The 19,980-nt window shown below is 47.3% G+C and overlaps 10 protein-coding genes and 2 non-coding genes across 12 annotated transcripts; 8 read left to right on the top strand and 4 right to left on the bottom strand.

The window, feature by feature from the left end:
* Window positions 1-468: 468 nt before the first annotated feature.
* Window positions 469-567, bottom strand: MCYG_10532. The gene has a single exon. It is a non-coding gene; the product is annotated as a tRNA-Ser (tRNA).
* Window positions 568-782: 215 nt separating this feature from the next.
* Window positions 783-2,005, bottom strand: MCYG_03114 (protein transport protein yif1; the record flags this gene model as incomplete). Its single annotated transcript, XM_002847562.1, has 3 exons — window positions 783-1,010; window positions 1,071-1,631; window positions 1,700-2,005. The coding sequence occupies 3 exons, from the start codon at window positions 2,003-2,005 to the stop codon at window positions 783-785; spliced, it is 1,095 nt and encodes a 364-aa protein (XP_002847608.1).
* Window positions 2,006-2,284: 279 nt separating this feature from the next.
* Window positions 2,285-2,379, top strand: MCYG_10531. Its single transcript has one exon. It is a non-coding gene; the product is annotated as a tRNA-Asp (tRNA).
* Window positions 2,380-2,422: 43 nt separating this feature from the next.
* Window positions 2,423-2,792, top strand: MCYG_03113 (uncharacterized protein; the record flags this gene model as incomplete). The annotated part of the gene is made up of 2 exons (XM_002847561.1): window positions 2,423-2,541; window positions 2,612-2,792. The coding sequence occupies 2 exons, from the start codon at window positions 2,423-2,425 to the stop codon at window positions 2,790-2,792; spliced, it is 300 nt and encodes a 99-aa protein (XP_002847607.1).
* A 408-nt stretch (window positions 2,793-3,200) lies between these two features.
* Window positions 3,201-5,276, top strand: MCYG_03112 (signal recognition particle receptor subunit alpha; the record flags this gene model as incomplete). Its single annotated transcript, XM_002847560.1, has 3 exons — window positions 3,201-3,425; window positions 3,499-3,772; window positions 3,835-5,276. 3 exons carry the CDS (start codon window positions 3,201-3,203, stop codon window positions 5,274-5,276), a joined length of 1,941 nt encoding a protein of 646 aa, XP_002847606.1.
* Window positions 5,277-5,650: 374 nt separating this feature from the next.
* MCYG_03111 (conserved hypothetical protein) lies at window positions 5,651-7,440 on the bottom strand (the record flags this gene model as incomplete). Its single annotated transcript, XM_002847559.1, has 2 exons — window positions 5,651-5,938; window positions 6,013-7,440. 2 exons carry the CDS (start codon window positions 7,438-7,440, stop codon window positions 5,651-5,653), a joined length of 1,716 nt encoding a protein of 571 aa, XP_002847605.1.
* Window positions 7,441-8,430: 990 nt separating this feature from the next.
* On the top strand, window positions 8,431-9,025 carry MCYG_03110 (conserved hypothetical protein; the record flags this gene model as incomplete). The annotated part of the gene is made up of 2 exons (XM_002847558.1): window positions 8,431-8,738; window positions 8,857-9,025. 2 exons carry the CDS (start codon window positions 8,431-8,433, stop codon window positions 9,023-9,025), a joined length of 477 nt encoding a protein of 158 aa, XP_002847604.1.
* A 2,684-nt stretch (window positions 9,026-11,709) lies between these two features.
* MCYG_03109 (60S ribosomal protein L14) lies at window positions 11,710-12,424 on the top strand (the record flags this gene model as incomplete). The annotated part of the gene is made up of 3 exons (XM_002847557.1): window positions 11,710-11,847; window positions 11,947-12,210; window positions 12,324-12,424. 3 exons carry the CDS (start codon window positions 11,719-11,721, stop codon window positions 12,372-12,374), a joined length of 444 nt encoding a protein of 147 aa, XP_002847603.1.
* A 262-nt stretch (window positions 12,425-12,686) lies between these two features.
* MCYG_03108 (nascent polypeptide-associated complex subunit alpha) lies at window positions 12,687-13,992 on the top strand (the record flags this gene model as incomplete). Its single annotated transcript, XM_002847556.1, has 5 exons — window positions 12,687-12,776; window positions 12,996-13,066; window positions 13,171-13,441; window positions 13,508-13,566; window positions 13,662-13,992. The coding sequence occupies 5 exons, from the start codon at window positions 12,687-12,689 to the stop codon at window positions 13,990-13,992; spliced, it is 822 nt and encodes a 273-aa protein (XP_002847602.1).
* Window positions 13,993-14,560: 568 nt separating this feature from the next.
* Window positions 14,561-15,454, top strand: MCYG_03107 (ATP synthase D chain; the record flags this gene model as incomplete). Its single annotated transcript, XM_002847555.1, has 4 exons — window positions 14,561-14,572; window positions 14,667-15,062; window positions 15,238-15,324; window positions 15,368-15,454. The coding sequence occupies 4 exons, from the start codon at window positions 14,561-14,563 to the stop codon at window positions 15,452-15,454; spliced, it is 582 nt and encodes a 193-aa protein (XP_002847601.1).
* Window positions 15,455-16,564: 1,110 nt separating this feature from the next.
* On the top strand, window positions 16,565-17,599 carry MCYG_03106 (conserved hypothetical protein; the record flags this gene model as incomplete). The annotated part of the gene is made up of 1 exon (XM_002847554.1): window positions 16,565-17,599. One exon carries the CDS (start codon window positions 16,565-16,567, stop codon window positions 17,597-17,599), a length of 1,035 nt encoding a protein of 344 aa, XP_002847600.1.
* A 3-nt stretch (window positions 17,600-17,602) lies between these two features.
* MCYG_03105 (conserved hypothetical protein) lies at window positions 17,603-19,288 on the bottom strand (the record flags this gene model as incomplete). Its single annotated transcript, XM_002847553.1, has 2 exons — window positions 17,603-17,632; window positions 17,927-19,288. 2 exons carry the CDS (start codon window positions 19,286-19,288, stop codon window positions 17,603-17,605), a joined length of 1,392 nt encoding a protein of 463 aa, XP_002847599.1.
* Window positions 19,289-19,980: the final 692 nt, after the last annotated feature.

The following is a 19,980-nucleotide window of genomic DNA, read 5'->3' as shown; positions in this document are numbered from 1 at the left end:
TCTGACTGGCCATCCATAGATCCAGTCCAAACCATTTGACCTTGGACGGAACCCTGGGGGAGGTTTGTTTGGCAGGCAATGGTGGCATGGATATGACGTTGGTGCTACCCACACCCGCATTGTTGCAAACAGGATATGAGGATAACCATGATGGTTGCAGTATAACATGATAATACGATTGGCAAGCAAGCAAGAAAACAAGCTCTGTCTTCCCGTATCCTTGAGGATTCCGGCCACTCCGGGGTATGTCGAGGGTGGTTTTCTAGGCTGTGCTGGTGTATCAACCTCTGAGTTTGCCTGCTTTTCATGCACCATGACGAGCCAGACGCTCCCATACCAGCTACCTATATAATACAATGGGTAATACAACGTATAAATAAAGAATTTAATGTGAAGTAAAAAAATAAACATAAGCATCACCAATAAGGATGGTATTAACGTGAGGGTGGGAAAAAAAAAAAGAAAGGCCGACGTCGGACGGATTCGAACCGTCGCCCCCGAAGGGAATTGATTATCTGTTTCAGAGAAATTCTAGTCAATCGCATTAGACCACTCTGCCACAACGCCTTTGTTGGAGTTAGCTAAGCCGGGAGAGGCTTTATAGCGTAGCCGTGGGTGTCGGGAGGAGATGAGCACATTATAATTGGTAAGATTTATGGTCATTCTATCATTAAGAGGTCTATAGGTCCAGAAACCGCCAACAGATGCTTTTATGAGACGGTGGTTTTTCTCAAGAGGGAAGATGGCTAAGTATCATTCTATATGTTTACGAGTCAACCCGATCATGACAGGGTCCCCGGGGTGGGAGGCTTTGGGGAGGTGGCGGCAGAAGGGACGGGCCCCTGTCTGCTGAGAATCCACATGAACACAAACTGGATCATGTACGAGTAGATGAAGAGGAACTGGGTGCGTCTGTTGCGCTGGGAACGGGCCACGGTCGGCATGGTGCCGCCTCGCATGGCTGCGTCCGTGGACGAGTCCGGTAGGAGGACGTACTTTAGCGAGCGGAGCTAGATAGACATATCGTCAGCACGTTGGCTTCTCTCTTTTATAACGCTCCGGCTACTAACCAAGAAGAAGGAGTTGGCAAGGAAAGTATAGATGAAGACCGTCCAGCCGACCCAACCTCCAGTGCCTTGTCCGGGCGTCAGTATCTCGGACACGCCCAGGGTGGCGATGATGCCGACAAACTTGTATCCCGAGTAGGCCACCAAGTCGAGCAGCTGGGAGTCGTTGTTGATGTTGAGAATATACATGGCCACCTTGAGGCAGACAATTTCAAATATCACCACTGCCAGAGCAATGAACGTTATCGAGCGCAGTATCTCTGGGTGGAAATTCCCCCGCAGACCAGCCAGAACCGCCGAAAGCAGGATATACGTGACGAGAGCCATTGCGGGAATGTACATGTCGGGCGAGTTGACGTCGTCGCGAGGGGGGAGATACATGGAGGTGTACTGAGCCTGGCTGATCTGGCCGCTTGCCGACGCCGCACCAGCCATGCGGCCCTGCTGGCGGAACCACGGCTTATGCCTCCAGGGAAACAGGACGAGAGCAAGCTTCTTGAGAACGTATGAATTGGAGACGTTAAAGTAGTGTTTTAGTGCGGGAATCGACACATAACGGTTTAACTAGGATGCTCTGTCAGTGAACCCGAAGTTATAAACACAATGCACAGCCAGTGTAGAGTCATGCCTACATTCTGCTCCATATACTCCTGGCCGGCCATGACGGCGCTCTTGCCGACCTGGAAGCCCATCTGGGCAGTTGGATCCGACATGAAGCCACCGAACCCAGGGGCGAACTGCCCTCCCTGGGCCGGGTTTGGCTGGTAGGGATTGTTGTATCCATGCTGCTGGTGCTGGTGCTGGTGCTGGTGCTGTGACTGCTGAGAGACTGGCGGCGGCGGCGACCGCATCATCGGAACTGTAGAAACATGCTGTGGGATGGGGTGGTGAAGGGGAGGCGACTGGGCCGGAGGGGGTGCAAACGAGGAGCGCTGCATTGTGTGTGTGGTGGCCTTGCTGTCCGACGCAGGCTAAGACTGTCTTCTCTATACGTTCTGTAGAGGCAGGGCTGGTGTATGTCGAGTGGCTAGAAAGCTGGCATGGCAGGCCGTGTATATAAGAGTATGTATGTACCTATGCTGGTATGGCTGCCGGTCGAGCTTGATGTCTGGTGCATTCTGGATGTTATTTAACGACTTCTCGATAGACGCGGAAGTTCTTCCTCGGCGGCTCGCCCTTATCAGCCACTGCGGGCCGTCGCCTCCCACCAAAGACAGTCCTTGATGGTCTAGTGGTCATGATTTCCGCTTGTCAAGCTCTCGCTTAGAGTTAACAAGCGCGGGAGACCGGGGTTCGATTCCCCGTCAGGGAGTTTTTTTTTTATCACCTAATTATATTACTTTTTTATTCTTTACATGATCAAGAATAGGATAATAGACGGTATCTCTATAAGCCAACCGGTAGAAGCCGAGCCATGGAAGATGGATGAGAAGTTCCGTGGTTATATCTATGATAAAGTGGATGACGCAACTTGGTATAGTTCTTAGATATATGTATATATATATATATACATTCCTTACGCTTGACTTCCTGTTCCTCCTTAGTGTTAGGCGTTGCAGCCATGTCGTTCTTTTCACGCTCTGGACGATGATGAGACAGGTCGCCGGAACTACTGGGGATGTACCACCAGGCTGTCTGGGCTGGGACATCCCTCAAAGCACCTCCTCTGAGTCCGATGAAGCACGCATAAGCCGTGATGCTCGTCTGCTTTTTCCCATCTATTAATATAATATTGCATATTCATCTTTCATTTTTATCAGCCCGGAAGCCTGAGGAAGTTATACATGATTGCCACAGCCAGGAGTCTGCGAAGTTAACTCCGTTCTTTTATTTCAATCTCTTCTTTAACCATATGTTGCAGCTGCGGCTATGGCTGTGTGCCTTTTTAGATAACTAACGGATATACAGGCTGCAGCTTTAAACATAAGAATAATAACAATACTCCGTCCATCTTTCTCCATCGCATCAAGCAAGTTGTCCAAGTAAACATTTAACATTATTTACGTTTGGTAAGAAGGTTTGTCACGTGGTGAAGCTATCTTGATAGGCTGACGGTTGTTATCAAAATTATATAAAGAAAAAGATTAATCCTCGAGGTCAAGCAGTGCGACAGCAGAAAGATAAACCGACAGGATGCTGGACACTTTCGAGGTCATAACTACGTCTGGGGTTGTGCTCTGGTCAAAGACGTATGCCCCGGTTGGAACCCATATAATCAACAGCCTGATCAAGGATGTCTTTATCGAAGAGAGAACACACCTACAGGACTCAGGCGTTGATCGTTCCGCCAGGAGATATAACAAGGAGCAATACACGCTGAAGTGGACAGAGGCAAAGGGATTCGGGTTGATATTCGTCGTAAGTGGAACAATCAAGGATTTTTTTTCGGAGTCAGCCGTTGCTAACTTTTGATGCTCAGGCTGTCTATCAGTCTCTCCTACATCTGACCTGGATTGATGACCTTTTGGAAAACATAAAGACCATATTCCTGGGACTTTACAAGGAGCAGCTCAAAGGGTCGCGGTCCAGGGTTGCCAACTACCCGTTTGACAAATACTTCGAGCAACAGTTGAGAGAGCTTGACCAGACCACCGAGCTTCTGGCAGATGACAAGCGCCAGCTAGGTGTAGAGAGCAAAAGGGACGCACTTACAAAGGCGGATACAGGGGGGCCGCCACCACCACCTGTTCCTGGGCTTCTTACGGGTGAGACCTCATTTTGCATGCTATAGCTCTCTACCCACCAGCTATTAACGCCCGTTTTATAGTGCAGCGTCAAGCTGCGCCGGCGACGGAGGTGCTAAATGACAGCACACCGTCTGAGACTCCCGAAACATCTCGACCGGCAACTCCGAGCTCCCAAGTTATCACCGCAAAATCTGGGCCCGGTGGCCGTATTTCCCGCCGTGCTCGCAAGGCCGTAAACGCAAACGCTAATTCTGGGGCTGAGGATAAGGTAAAGAAGGCTACTAAAGGCAAATCTGGGGGTAAGAAGATGAGAAAATGGGGGCCTGATGGCATGGCGGACGAGGAAAGTGACGAGATACTGGACTATTCTGCCAACGATACCGAAGCCCCTCAAGTCCTTCCTGCGCCTGTCGATGCTATTGACAGCGAATCATTTGGAACAAAGACGCAGAAGGGACAGTTTGTTCTAAAGGATCTAGGGGATGAAATCCATTCCATCCTTCAAAATGCAGACGAGGAGAAAGCCAGGGCTAACGGCGCCTCTTCTGGAGTCGTGAACTCGAGCCTAGGTGCAATCAGCAACATGTTCCGTAATGTTGTCGGTGGAAAGGTGTTGACTGAGGCTGACCTAGTAAAACCATTAAAGGCGATGGAAGACCATCTGTTGAAGAAAAATGTTGCCCGTGAGGCAGCCGTCCGCCTATGCGAAGGAGTCCAAAAGGAACTGGTGGGCAAGAAAACAGCAAGTTTCCAGAGCATTGACTCTGCCCTTCGCGCTGGAATGGAATCGTCTCTTCGCAAAATACTCACCCCTACCTCCTCACTCGACCTCCTTCGTGAAATTGAGGTTGTCACTTCTCCGACGAACAAGCAACAGCCACGGAGACCATACGTTATTTCGGTCGTGGGAGTCAATGGTGTCGGCAAATCCACCAACCTGAGCAAGTTATGCTTCTTCCTACTCCAGAACAAATACAAGGTCTTGATTGCAGCATGCGACACCTTCCGTTCCGGCGCAGTAGAGCAGCTCCGTGTCCATGCCCGAAACCTCAAGGAACTAAGCGCCAGAGAAAACGTCGGCCACGTAGAGCTTTACGAAAAGGGTTATGGGAAAGACGCAGCTAACGTTGCCAAAGATGCAGTCTCTTACGCGGCTGCTAACGATTTCGACGTCGTTCTGATTGACACTGCCGGCCGTCGGCACAACGACCAGCGACTAATGTCTTCATTGGAGAAATTTGCCAAATTCGCTAACCCGGATAAAATCCTAATGGTTGGAGAAGCGTTGGTCGGCACTGATAGTGTCATGCAAGCTCGTAATTTCAACCAGGCCTTTGGCGCCGGAAGAGGTCTTGACGGCTTTATCATCAGCAAATGCGACACGGTTGGGGATATGGTCGGTACCCTTGTCAGCATGGTACATGCAACTGGCATACCTATTGTCTTTCTGGGTGTTGGACAGCATTACGGCGACCTACGAGGGCTTAGTGTTCCCTGGGCCGTTGGATTGCTCATGAAGTAATGATAATGAATTTATTATTTGGTTACTGTATTCCATGGCTTTCTTCTTGCAAGATTAATAATTTCATGAAGACCATCCTATCATAAATTCTATACATTTTCCAGGATAGTGATATCCTTTTTTTTCTTTTGGCTGTCAGCATTTCTATGTACGTAGTGGTAGTATTGCTACACGCAACACTACCATTTTTATATATAACCTGTCTCTTTGTGCATAGCCGTCTGTGAATCGCTATTACTTTTTTTTTTGTTCAAAATGAAAAGAGAAAGAAACTCGTAAGTCGTTCAAGCCTGAGGCATGTAAAGCACACTGTTTTCTCCACTTAGTATCCGCCATTCAAAGACAAGGTAGTATATATCGATCTTTATTTACCGCTAAACTTCATCCTCATCGTCTGATTTCCCACAATCGTCATCTTCATCTCCCCAGCCTTCGGCCTCGAGGTTCCGAGAGCGAATACCAAGGCTCAGGAGGAATCCAACAAAGGCCACTCCACCAAAAACACCGAATGCGAGAGCTTCTCCTTTCGGCCGTACTTTTGTAGCCAGAGAGAAAAGGCTCCCAGATAAAAATGGTCCGACAGCACGCCCTGCAGCAGAGAGGGTTTGAGCAAGCCCATTGAGAGAGCCAAGTACAGAGTGGTCTGGCGCTGAGTTGGTGATCTGAAAATTAAAATGTTAGTAACAAACATTCTTTTTCTCTCAAAAGTATTGATAGAGGGAGAAGAGGCAAGTACCAATAGCAATGCGCTGGTAAGACCACCGACCGTTGCAACGGTTTTGATCAGCAGCACTACACAAACTTCCACAGCTACCATGGCATTTTGGTTTGATATCGCCAAGTCCACATTAGATCCATCCTTATAGCCAATGAAAGGCATCAGGATAAACGACGCAACGAAGCCAACTAGGCCAGCCCGATAAGACCACCTATTCCCCATCTTGTCACGAAGCCTTCCAAATACACATATTTGGAAAATGATCGTGACGATGCCTGCAAAGGCCAAGGAAATGCCAATCTCCTTTGGATTGAACTGTCGGCCGGTAGGAGGTGGGGCTTGCGCAAAGATAGGGTATAGGGAGTTAAATGAGACATTAGATAGAGAAAAGATCAGATAAGTGAGAAGTAGTAGTATCATGTCTCTATTGAAGATTTCGTCACGGTTGAGGACTTCGTTATGGGACTGGTGAGGGAAAAGGGGGGTGACGGGCATATCGTCGTCATCTTCGTCGCTACCGAGACATTCTCCGTAATGCCGATTCCCATGGCGGATAGAGCGCCGCGTGTAATCCGCATCAGCGTCATTGCGCAGATAGGTTGGTCTGGACGAGCTGTTAAACTGCCACAACCAGGCAAATATATGCCGGAATTTTCTGTAGATTCGAGGTAGCATTTCCGCTCCTTCCACGCTTTCTTCCAAGAATATTGATATGACAATAAAATCCCCGATTAGAATAGCAGCAGACACAAGGTTTGGGGCAAGGAACGGGTATCCTTGACTAGTTGGATCTTTTGGGACCAGCAACCCTCCTAAGATCGGGCCAGTAATACCTCCAATTCCGTAGATCACAGGAAGGTACGTAAAAGCCCGCGACTGATTGCTGCGATCCGTTATCTCTCCCAAGCACGTGGAAACCACTCCTTGGTTTCCGTTCACCAGACCCATGAAGAGTTGAACGACGATAGCCTGCCACAGCGTTTTGCAGAAGCCAAAGACGAGAAAGCATATGGCAGTGAGAATGGTTCCTAATAAAATAACCGGCTTTCTCCCAATACGATCCGATAACCAACCCCAGAAGAAGTTGGTAGAGAATTGCGCGAGCGCAAAGGCTGAGGCAATTGTGCCGACATAAATCCCAACTTCATGGGCTTCAACCTCCGGAAAGGAGGCTGCCATGGCAGGCAGGTACGGGCTTATAGAATTAAGCGCGGTCTGCTCACATAGAGCGATGAATGCGAGCACAGACATCTGCTGAATCGGTATTGGGGTTGATGTCGGAGCATCAAGTCGTTCACTTGGGTTGTGGTGAGACGAAGAATGGTTGGAAGACGCAGACTCCGCAGAAAGGGGGCGGCCAGCAGATTTTGGTGGAGGTGTCGAGAATGTCTGATAATGAGTGGTGGAGGAGGCTCGCCGGCCCTTTAGTGATGGAAAGCTCGACATACTGATAGTAATAGGCTGACGAATTTCAGGTGCGGAGAATACAAGCCGGGGATGTGCTCGGTATTTGCTTTGAAGAGATCACTCATTAACTCAAAACAAAAACGCCTGAAGGCGTTTCGGGTCCAGACCAATTTACATGGCCGAACTTATCCAGAGCACATTGTATAATGCAGCAGAGCCAGGTGGATGTGTGAAAAACGGTGTTTTCTCGTGAGTCGAAGTTGAAGAAGCCGAAGGAATTACTCAAAAATTATACGAAACTAAGTTGCGTTAGTCTACTTGTGGTTAGTAAAATCGGCAATCTTATCTGATCTATCCTTTGCTGAGTCATCAGAGAAAACCCAGAGAAAAAAAAAAAAAAAAAAACAAAAAATAAATAAATAAAAAACAAAAATGGGACAAACAAAAAACATGCTGATACTTTACTCACTCCGTGTCTACTACAGCAGCCTACACAAGAGTACTGCTTCTGACTTAGAGCACTTAGCACGGTGCCGCATGTGCCTTTGCGGGATAGCTTCCCTAAGTATATATCACTTAAGCCTAGGGTCCATGAAATCAATGTTTACGGCCGGAAATTGACTGCAGCCGACAGTCTGTTTCTTTTCTTATGCAAAAGAAATCTACTTCCAGTCACGGTGGGCATATATACCGCCTAGCTGATCTTATGGGACTGCCTCGGTTCCAGCAGTGCAGTGCCGATCTAAGTGCTCTGCGGCTGGCCAAGTCGCTATGGGCTGGACGGTTCGAACCAAAGGCCTCCATCATCTTCTGTTTTTGGTTCATATCTTGCCGGATGGCCTGTCCATGGGGCCCAGCCGTCTATCTTCTCTTCCTTGTGTCTCATGACCTGCCGGCCTGCTTGTTTATATAAAGGCCTTCTCTTCTTTATGTCCCGTCTATTGTCTTTCGGGTCGAGGAGACATACGCTTTACCTTGAGCCATTTTGATATCCCTCCTGAGTTATAAATGATTAGCCCATTTCGCACAATGCCGCACGATAAGGAACAACTTATCCATTCCCTTCGCTCCCATCGAATTAACACTCTTATGGAGTTACGCCGGGCAGAAAAGGCCCTCGTACCGCTAGGCACTCCCGACATTTACGAGCCTCTGGCCACGGCATGGCTTCACTATGTCAACTCAAACAATCTCCTTAGCGAACTGCGAAGCCTTACCAAAGACTACCCGTTTAGCTCAGAATGTCTAGACGAGGCTAAAGCTCTGGTCAACCATGACCCGGCAAGCTTGAGGAGCTGGAATTACTGCTGGCTAGTCCTCCAAAAGATTCAAGACCAGTAGGTTCTTCATTAATACGGAGTCCAGGGGAGAGATGAACATGTGATTCTTTTCATTATCACGGGTTCATGTGCGGTTGATTCGTTTTCTTTTTCTGATATTTCCCCCCCTGAACAGGCAATTGATCTCAAAGCACGCTTGGGGAGCTGCAGCGAAACCTGAAATGTGGGGTGGCTGCACGCCAGATGCTGGAGCTATGGGGAACCTTGCAAACGTCTTGCTAGTTGAATGGACCCGCGCAGTGCAGCTGATGTTGCGCCATTGGGAAATATCACCAATGCGGTAAACAGCTGCAAAGGGCAGACAAGGCAGATGATGACAGATTGGCCCCCTCACCATGCTCCACGCCTATAGAACTCGTCCCTAGGGTGTGTTTCAGGGGTGCACCCTGTTGAGCACCCTCCATTTCCGTCTGTGCCTGCACACATTTGTATATACTTGCATATGTGCCTTGGTACATATCTTCCCCTTGATTTCTAGAGTACGAACCGGCATGAAGCATCCGTGACGTCTTGCATGTTTAGCAATAACGGCATGGCTCCCGTCTCTATCCATTAGATGTTTGTGTGAAGATGGGTTATTTAACCGAAGAACGAAATGTAGTGTGTTTCTTCAAGCAGTCGCACTTCCATACCCAGCGTTTGGGATCCATCGGATAACTAGTAGCCTTAGAGTGAATTGTCAGGTAGCGAATGCCGTACGCGGTCTAGAGTCATTGTTTCTTTTTGTCAACGGCAAGCTTCGCAGCCAGACGTATCTAGTATGGTCACTTTTATTCAAAGATAATACGGCCCTTTCCGAAGTTTCCATGGGGTCAGAGCCACTGCTAGCTTAAGGGATAGTGAGCAAGTCAATTCTAATTCTAGATACCGCCCGGTGGCTGCAATCGTTCCCAATATGAGCTCGTATTAACCCTCAGCAATGACCTCCTCGGCGTCTCATGCTCGTCAAAGCTACCGTGTAACGACAACGGTGACAGGGATCCCGGTATCGGTTCTGCCTTCCGCTCAACTTATCGCATGCAAATTGTGGGCATCCCCGCATGTCAGGGCGCTCTGTACATGCATGTACTCCGGGTGCATGTATGGGGCAGAAGTGGTCTGCTTCATGCAGCCGTTTGTGGACATGCCAATCTCTTTCCGTGACTTCTGGTAAGAGATGATTCGCATGCCCGCTGCTCATCGACGAGGACAGCCATAAAATATAACTAGCAACCGGCCCTGTTTGTATCTGTCACTGGCAGGAGGAAGATAAAACTACATACTATATAGTTGTGTGTGATATATATATATATATATGCTAGGATCCAGTATTCTGATACTCATTGGCGCCACAGCCCCAGAGCTATCCATTTCAATCCAAGTGCGCAAGAACTGTCGTATCTCAAACTACAGAATACGAAACAAGCGTTTCTTTTAATAACTTCTGCTCTCTTTGCTTTTTGTCTGATAAGCTCGCTGCCTTCCCCAACGTAGCACTGCGATGTTCCCAGTGGCCAGTAATCACAGGCATAACCTAGCAAATTTAGCTTAAAACGGAGATCTACCCGCCTGAGGGGTGCTCGCACCTCTTCTTTCTGAAGCCCAGCGTTCAGCAGGAGAACTCAGATGCTTACGGCGGTTGATAAGTTTGGGAGTTTCCCACATGTCTGTCTGGTTACATTTTGACCGCCAATTCTGTGGCGGCCTGAAGGCAGGGATGTCTAGCTTGTATACAGAGAGGCTATGGGTAGGGACCCTGTACATAGTAAGCTGTAGGACAGATGCAGAACATCGATGACAAAGGAGTGTTGAGGGAGGCGGTTGAGTTTGCTTGCGCCTATCTTTAAGGCGTCCAAGGCGTAAAGAATGGGCATTTATGCACATCAAAGATTAAGACGATAAACAAAGATGCCAACCATTATATTACGATTGGCTAATGGTTTGTTAAATCATATCCCGTCAAAAATAATCTTTAATGGCCGATTCAAGAGTGGAACAAGAATTGTCGAAATTTCTTTTATTACTGCAAGCTATAGATCATATAGACAAGTCATCCAGTCTTCTCCATACCGAAAGCCGATCCCTGGGCTCACATGTGTATACCTATTATTTGGTGAGTTGTTAGCGTGATGGAACAATGCGTAAGAACTAATGGCCAAATTCAAGTTGCAAGCTTTGTGGTTTTCAGCGATCTTGGTAGAAAAATGTGATATCACCGCCCTGAGGCATCAACTACTATCTTGTGCGAAGACATATCATCAGGAAACCTAGAGGGGGAAGCTGGAAGGGTCAGATGTTTACCTTGTTGGTAGAGCCATGCGGATGGCTGTGCTGGTGGTTAGTGTATGGGAGCCCTTCATATCATTTCATGCCGGCTAACAGCTTGTGGATAGTTCCTAGTAGTCTGAGCAAACTGTTAGCCCATCTCAAGCAAGACAAGAACCATAGCATCATCAATTGGATGAAATAAAAGAATCAGAATATGTAAGAAATTAAATATCACCCCGACAGTTGCTTGAGAATACTCTGGCGGGAGATTCACAAAAGCCGGATCAACCGCAAATTACCACATCATAGCAGAGTAAAACAAGGAAAGAAATGATATGGCTTACCATCATTCATTAGTATCACCACAGCTGATTCTGCTCTCTCTCCGTCTACAAGGCGAGGCTCTACCATCGAAAGAACGAGGAAGGAGAAGAAAAAAAAACTTGTTGATGGTTGAAGAAAGAAAAGCGCTTTATGTAAGACGGCAACTGCGCTAAACCCAAAGCGTCCAAAACCCACTAAGCGGGAATGGCTAAGCGAGGCAACTTTTTGTGTGGGCGAAAGGCACGCTGGACACATTGAAATTCGCGATATCAAGTTCAACTCGACAACAACGACCAACGCCCATCCACCCTCTATAGCACCCCTTCGGTGGACAGTGAGCATCCTCCTTCTCTTGCGCCGCTATTCCAATCCACCGGCTAATCATTGCACCAGGACTTCCTTCGCCATGTCTCAAGAGATCGATATCAAGCCCTCGACATGGAAGCTTGTCGAGGTCGGCAGAGTCGTGCTGATCCGGAGAGGCCCCCATGCGGACAAGCTGGCTGCTATCTCTGAAATTATAGATCACAAGCGCGTATGTCTTTTTTTTTCTCGCTCTCCGGCCGGGACAGAACTTTTTTTGGCGCAAGGAATCGACGAGGATGGAGTTTTCTAACGGAATATTCATATACAGGTCTTGGTCGACGGTCCTTCCGGCGATGAAGACAAGGTCGTCCCACGTCAATCCATCCCTCTCGCCCACGTTACTCTCACATCTCTCTGCCTCGAGAAACTTCCCCGACGTGCCAGAACCGGAGCCATGAAGAAATTGTGGGAGAAGTGTGAAATTGACGCCAAATGGGCTCAGACTGGCTACGCTAAGAAGAAGGAACAACAAGACCGACGACGCAACTTGACTGACTTCGAGAGATTCAAGGTCATGAGACTGAGAAAACAGGTTCGTCCTTTATATCTTATGACATATATATGACAAGAGATTACCATATATGGGGGCCTCTCCGGTGAAATATCTTAAGGGACACGATTGCTGATTGTTTTCTACTACTTCAGGCTCGCTTTGCTGTCCAAAAATCGCTATCTAAAGTCCGCGCTGCTTCGTGAGGGATAAAGGGTTGACGATGTTCGGAGGGATTGGCGCATTGAATGGAGGGTTCCTTTTGCTCGAAGAAAAAGGCAAAAAGATTTCCCCCGTTCAGAAAGGAATGTTCAACTGTAATCAGTTTCAATCTGAGAAATTGAGAACAGATTAATCTGCAAACCACTTTTATCCCGATTAGAAGGAATAATACTGGATCTCGCAACAGGCTTCTACCATGGTTTTACGAATTTCAGAAAACAAAACAAAAAAGAACTTCCTTTTTCATGCTGTGACTGACTGTGGTATTATTTGTAATAAAAAAAAAAAAATTCTACATGCTCACTGCGTCAAGCCATCTCTCGCCATACAGTCTTTATGGGGAGGACCCCATACTTTGGTACCCGCCAGACACAACGCCTGGGGTAGTAAGATACATTGCATTTGCCTTGCTTCCCTTTATCGCTTCAAGTTAAGAAAAGGCTGGTAAGGAATAGATGAATTAGATAGGAATGGTTTAATGTTCAGTGGCACAAGTATCATCTCATACAAAACTCGCTGTGTAGTTACATGTCAAGATTTTATACGATTTGTGTGCATGGGAAAAAAAAACCTCGCTAACGGGATTGGGCGAACACACATCAAAGAAGATTGAAGCTGTAGCAACAACACCACCAAACCAGCGCAACATTTGGCATACAAACCACCCAGCGTCCAGGTTAGTGCAATTTAACACTCTTATTATTCTTCTTTTCATAAGGCAAATGCGGTTTCCAGTGAAAAAGAGAAGGAACACTAACGCTCATCGAGTACATATTCTAGACAACTAGCCGTTCTTTCGCACATATCCCCTCCATACAACATGGCCAACCCACGAGTAGAAGAGCTCCCTGAGGAGGACGTCAAGGCTACCGTCGAGGAGAGCTCCGAGTCTGAGGCCGGTGATGATGGCGCTGAAGAACTCAACATTCCTGGTGGCTCCGGTGTCACCGTTCTCTCCCGTAACGAGAAGAAAGCCAGAAAAGCAATTGGGAAGCTTGGATTGAAGCATGTTCCTGGAATCACTCGAGTCACCCTCCGCCGACCAAAGAATGTGAGGATATAGCACTCTGCGGCCTATATTGCCATTGTGGATGTCATTATACTAATTTATCTCCAGATCCTTTTCGTTATCAACCAGCCCGATGTCTACCGCTCCCCCACCAGCAACACCTGGATGTAAGCTCATGCCATTATATCTTTTCCCCATTTTGGCGGCTTGGAGACACTGTCACTATAACTTGGACTTGTGCACTAATTTATCCTACTTGTAGTATCTTCGGTGAGGCTAAGATTGAGGATCTCAACTCTCAGGCCCAGGCCTCCGCTGCCCAACAGCTTGCCGCCAGCGAGGGTGCCAACGCTGCTGCCGGTGAATCCGCTGGCCAGGAAGCCATAGATCTCGGAAAGGGCAAGGCTGTCGAGACCGAGAAGAAGGAAGAGGAAGACGAGGATGATGGTGAGGAAGTTGACGACACCGGCCTGGAGGCCAAGGACATCGAGCTTGTCATGGCCCAAGCGAACGTCTCGAGAAAGAAGGCTGTCAAGGCTCTCAAGGAGAACGACAACGATATTGTTAATTCTATCATGGCGTTGAGCATATAATGCCGCTGCACATTCTTTAGTGATGTTTGATTGACCATTATAGTATGCCTACTACGCCTCTTCCGGTGTGTGCGATATCAAAATGCTGTGTCCATAAACTTGAGATAACAACTTGATGTGCAAGGCCTTCTTCAAGGAAAACACCCTTTAGAACATCTTCCTACGACCCTCATACCCGCGGCTTACTCACCGGTCATCTAACTCTTACAACTTGGAAAATAAGCAGTAATTGGTGTCCAATGTAGTCTTTATCAGGGTGCCTACTCTTATATTAATCTATCGACAAGTCTTTGTTTGGGGAATATGCCACTCTAGAGGATAACCCCAGCCAAAAAACTCTTCCGCGACATGGCTAGCTAACGAGGACATATGTTAAAACGTAGTATCTATATCGCCCTCGTCGCCCGTATCAAATTCTCTTTGATTGCCCCAGTGTCAAATATATCACGTGATATATCACGTGACCAACTCTGTCAACGTCTTAGAACTTCAAATCGGAACGAGAAGGAGAAAAAGAAGTTGAAATTGCACGCCTCGAAGAACCAGACACACCACACTCACGCTCACAATGGCAGCCACAGTACGTGACCTCCTATCCCCATGAGATGATTCAGCCTTTCTCGACCGTTATCCTCTTAATTGGGTTGATGCAGCCGACTAACACGCAGTAACAGCGGAGCGCTGCTCTCAAACTCGATTGGGCCAAAGTAGCCCAGAGCCTTGGACTTCGCGGCCAAACCGCTGCCTCTCTCCAGGCCTTCAAGAAGCGTAACGACGACGCCCGCCGCAAGGTCCAGGTCTTGTCCGAGACACCTCAGACCGTCGACTTCGCCCACTACCGTAAGGTGCTGAAGAACCAGGCCATCGTCGACGAGATCGAACAGCACTTCAAGAACTTCAAGCCAGTCACCTACGATGTCAACAGACAATTGAAGGCCATCGAGGCCTTTGAGGCTCAGGCTGTCAAGAACGCCGAAGAGACCAAGGGTAAAGTTGAGATGGAATTGGAGTCTCTGTCGCAGACTCTCGATAACATCGAGTCCGCTCGACCATTCGAGGACCTCACAGTCGTATGTTCATCCCGATTATTCATATTGAATCCATATTTCCATCAACTCCCCCTCGTGGTTTTCTCCATGGTTGCAAGCGCTCTCACTTCGGATATCCGAGGTTTTGCTTTGTGTGATGATAACTTGGTATCACAAAAAAAAGCCGATGCTAATGTTCATGTTTTCAATGATATAGGATGATGTTGCCGCTGCTGCTCCAGAAATCGACAGAAAGACCGCTCAGTTGGTATCCAAGGGTATCTGGATGCCAGCAGGCTACAAGGTGAGTTTATCCCACGCTATGCTCGTCCCACTTTATATCAAAGGGCACGCCGCAACCACGAATATTTCGTACAGGGTTACTGATCTTCTTACTCGAACAGGAGAAATACGGTGACCTGGCTGTCATGTAAAGCTGCACTCTGTTACCAAGCCGTTGCCACAGCCGACACCCGTGATTTTCTATGTATTTTTGGTATTCTGTGGCTTGAAACACTTTCTCGACGGCATCCGAGCGTTGCCTGAAGAGTGCCGTCAACCACAGCTGTATAGAACCGAGAGTTTCAAATAGAAGCATGTTCCTTTTTATATCCTTCTTCCACCGTTACCTACCTCTCTCCTACATACTAATGAGGCTGCACGTATAACTCTGTAACCGATCAATGTAACCAACCAAACACTGGTCACCCTGCATAACCAGGCCAGTCATCTCGTACATGGTGCATACATATATCTGCCCAGCCATGCTGCCAATCCCGTGGGATGAGGGGATTTCCAGCACGATCAGAAGCAAACAGCCCGTCTTCCACACTCAGATACAGATCCATGGCTACCGCAAGGTGGATGAACAGGCACACCAATTGGCTCCGGACCTCCGGATTGGGCCTCCTCACCGTTCCTCGGCGTCTTAATATAAGAAATGTTACATATCTACCGGCCGGTATCCAGTTGGCAGAGCGTGTAAGTCGGCACCGCTGTACATAGTAGCGCGACGCACGCAGGACCTGGACATAGAATGATAGGAATAGCTGATACTTGACTCCGGCTGGCTAAATACGTCGGGTTTCCTTTGTTTTTTCTTGCAGATGAATTGAATCTCCTTTTCTTCGTGCCCGACCGCTATATTAACATGCTGTGTTAGGATAATGCTCTATCTCCCCATATTGTGTCTGCCTTCGGTACAGAAAAGAGTCTCTCATCTTAGAGTGCTTTCTCCCTAAATAGCATCTCTCCCGACTCTAGCCAACCAATACAACGCCTTCGCATAACTACATGGCATTCCTCGTGTTTATTAATGGAGCCTAAAGTGGGAATAAACGCTGCCATTGTTGATACAACATAAGCTCTCTATCAAGCCCAAGCCTTGCAGTGATCCCTTTGAAAGGCGCAAAGACGGCACAGAAAAAATCCGTTCAATCCTTCGGTTCAGGCCAAAGGAAAGGAGTTGAATCGACTCATATCATCGAGAAGACCATTTGATTTGGAGACAAGATCTTGTTTACATACTTATACAAGTGGCGTCGATGGATACACCAAACTGCCCGGCAGGAGTACGGCTCCGACGACGGGCTCCCATAGAGCTGTTGCCAGCCGAGTTGGTGCATAAGATCTTTTTCCAGTGCCTCGAATTCAACTTTCCTCGTGCATCAATATACATTGCCAACACCCTATCGTCGCCGATACTGTATACCTGGCTTATCCGTCTCGCGTTTAGCAGCTGCAACCGTTCGTCGAGATCATATAATATTTATGCGTCACAACACTTCCTCCCCCTGGACTATTTCTACTTCAATCACCTTGAAAGAGCGAAGTTACAAACCGAGATCTTAAAGTGCCACTGGTTGACGGCCCCCTTGCTTCGAAAGTGCCAGAGAGAGTATGTTGAGCATGTCATCAGGCAGAAACGCCCACAACTTGTGATTTCTCCAGACGAAGACCAAGATGTTCTTTCAAGGCTGGATCAATATTGGCAGAATATAAACAGATTCGACCCTACGCCCGCAGGCAAACGCGGAAAAGGAGACTTGATTATACGGGCTCATAGTCTGGAAAACGACCAGCCATGCAAAATTGCGATATGGTTCGGTTTCGGGGCATTTCAAATCCGTGATCTTAACCCTGTGTTTCAGGAAATCGACATCTTTCGCTTGCCCTGCGCTCCTCCTTATCCAGCGGAACCATGCAGAATGCCAGATCGACTGCTCGCAGCTCCATGGACGGAAGACAAGCTAGAGCTTCTGACCCTCCTCTCGTCGGACGCCTATATAGACGAAGGTTGGCCACCCGATAGATCAAAGGCTGTGTTGAGGAAAGTCATCAAGGACCGGGAACTTGATGCTTTTAAGTGTTTGTTGAATTTACATATTTGTGGGAGGCAATATAGGTACCCGTACCCCTGGCCAGTAAGCCATAACCATTTTAGGGTAGCTGCTAGATATGCAGAGTCAGACAACGATCCATTCTTGCAACTGTTGTTCGACAAGAGAAGGGACAGTATTCCTCGGGACGATACTTCAATTATGGCGTTGATGGCAAAATATTCTTGCATAGATTATTGACTGTTAGAGGATTTGGCTTGATGTATTTGCGAGCTACAGGTATAGAAGGTAGTGGTAGTCAGTAGAAGAGATTATCCAGTCTCTGAGTAACATGAATAGCCATTAAAGTCATGAGCATTTGTAAGACCGCGAATAATACAGAGAAAGCCTTGTGCTTCAGGAGGGAAAAGAACTTCATCGTCGGGGGGGTAGTAGGTCGATTGAGTTAAGAGGCAAATGCTCAGGGCAAAATAGCTCTACAGGCCACGCATATGGCTCGTAACCCCAGGCTCTCTTGTATTCTTCATACATAGGGTGGTCCATGCTGTAAAACCAGTGTTTCCTTACACTTTTCACATATGCATTGTCTGCATTGAGCATGCCACAGGCAAACAAACTCTTCTCAGAACTGTGACGCCTCTGACATGAAGGAAGTTGCACCATGAAGTCTAGAAGCCATTTATAAAATGGGCAAGACGACTTCTCTCCTATGAGTGCCCATTGAGTGATTTCGGGATTATCAAATGGAAGTGACTCTGCACTTGCACGGACTAGGATTTGTAGCATATTAGGTTTTGTGGAAAGGCGAGCTGCAGTAATGAAGTGTTCCGGTGGAATCTCGTAGGCAGAATTCGTAGACATCCCCTTAAATGAGTATGCGGCGGAGCGGACACAGTATTCGTCTAATTCAAGAAGCCCTATTACTATTTCTCGGCGGCATTCAACAATAGCTTCATGCACACCTGTATGGAGTACCTCTCGGGAAAATGGCTGGATGGGGACTGGGTGTTTCCCTTGGTATAACATAAGGCGTAGTAGCCGAAAGAGTCTGAATTTTTGAGTAGTCCACAGCCTTTTATCTATTGCTCTTTCCGGAATAGAGAAGATGCAGACCGGACTTCGAAATATCTTGTAAGAGGTGGCTCTATTAAGAATGGTATGCTTCATGGATACCCAAGTACCACCGAATTTCTTTAAGTTGAGACTTTCTAGGTAGGACCACATCAGATTGTCCTCAAGAAGCTGTAAAACTTGTGCTAGATCATATTCATTCCTTTCCTCTTCGTAGCCTCTGACTCGAAGCTGTGTTAGATTGGCACATTTAACAACGCAGGAACTGATACGTTCAAAAGTGGCCCATCGACAGTTGAGGATCTGTGACTGGAGTCTCGCGGCTTCTTTCCTGGATAATTTCCTATATCCAACAGGACGGAACGTTCTCATTATTTCTTTCTCTCCCAGTTCGAAACGGGCTCTTGTTTGCTCGTCCATTGGCTCATCGTTCATTGGCTCGTCCGTCCCTACAGCTTCCTCATCATCCATTGTCTCATCATCTATCTCCTTCTTTGGAATGGGCTCTTTCCAGATGGCAAGTATAGCTATACAAGAATAGACGCGTTCATTTGATACCGCTCTTGCAAGTCGTGGAAAGACATGAAGTAAATTGATTTCCAAGCAATCGAAAAAGATCTGCTCCAGTATTTCCGTGGGCAGTAATTGTAGTGTAATCCTTGTATGCTTAAGTTTGCTTCTATTAGCACTCTGGAGCTGGTTATTAACCTTGGTAATGACACTCTTTGAGGGTATAAAGACAGTGTCAGTGGTTGAACCAAGCCCTTTGCTTGCCTGTGTAGCATCCTCACGGTTTCTCTTCTTTCCGCGGACCTTCACTGGTGTCAAGGGACGATTATTGGGTTGCACTGAAGACATAATATTTGTCTTGGTAAGGATTTGTGTTATACCCAAGGGATAACCCCCTTATTAACACACCGTTAACTGCCCAGTAGTTAATCGTTATCACACACCGCGCTTCGGCGTTTGCACAATTTTAAAATAAGCGGGAGGGCAGTTGTGTCACGTGATAGTTAATCAATCTTCCAAGTTTCTATAATGAATTTGATATTACCCCTCGGGTCCGTTAGAGAGTGGGAATGGTATAAAGGCCTTGGATGCTACCCGCAGCTATCATTGTTAAATTTGCTTGCTACATTTGAATATGCTGGATGATCGCGCGACGGCCCTGGGGGGTTTCGAAGTGTAACGCTGGAAGCGGTGTATTTTCAAAGCTCCCTGCTCACTAGGTATTTATCGTGGCGTATTAATACCTGCTGATGATATATTAATGTGCCTATTCTCTGTATAATAATGGACTGGTTGATAAACGAACTGTCACTAGCATAAATGTCTATAAAAACCCGTTTTTGCTCTTTTTTATTGCATCTTTGATATTCAAAATCAACCCCCCAACGGAACTTGGAAAGCTAGCTTTAGCTCCTTTCTTTATATATTACGATGAAGATATCAATTGTATTCTTTTTCCCATTGCTGGTCCCCGCGTCACCAGCGGCCTTTAGTCCTGCTTCTCCCAGGGGCCTTGCGGGTGTTAAAGCAGCCAGAAGCGA

The sequence above is a fragment of the Microsporum canis genome, genomic scaffold, assembly GCF_000151145.1.
Source record: "Microsporum canis CBS 113480 supercont1.3 genomic scaffold, whole genome shotgun sequence".
Lineage (NCBI taxonomy): Eukaryota > Fungi > Ascomycota > Eurotiomycetes > Onygenales > Arthrodermataceae > Microsporum > Microsporum canis.
Note: the sequence above shows the minus strand (reverse complement) of the source record. Positions and strands in the feature narration are given on the sequence as shown.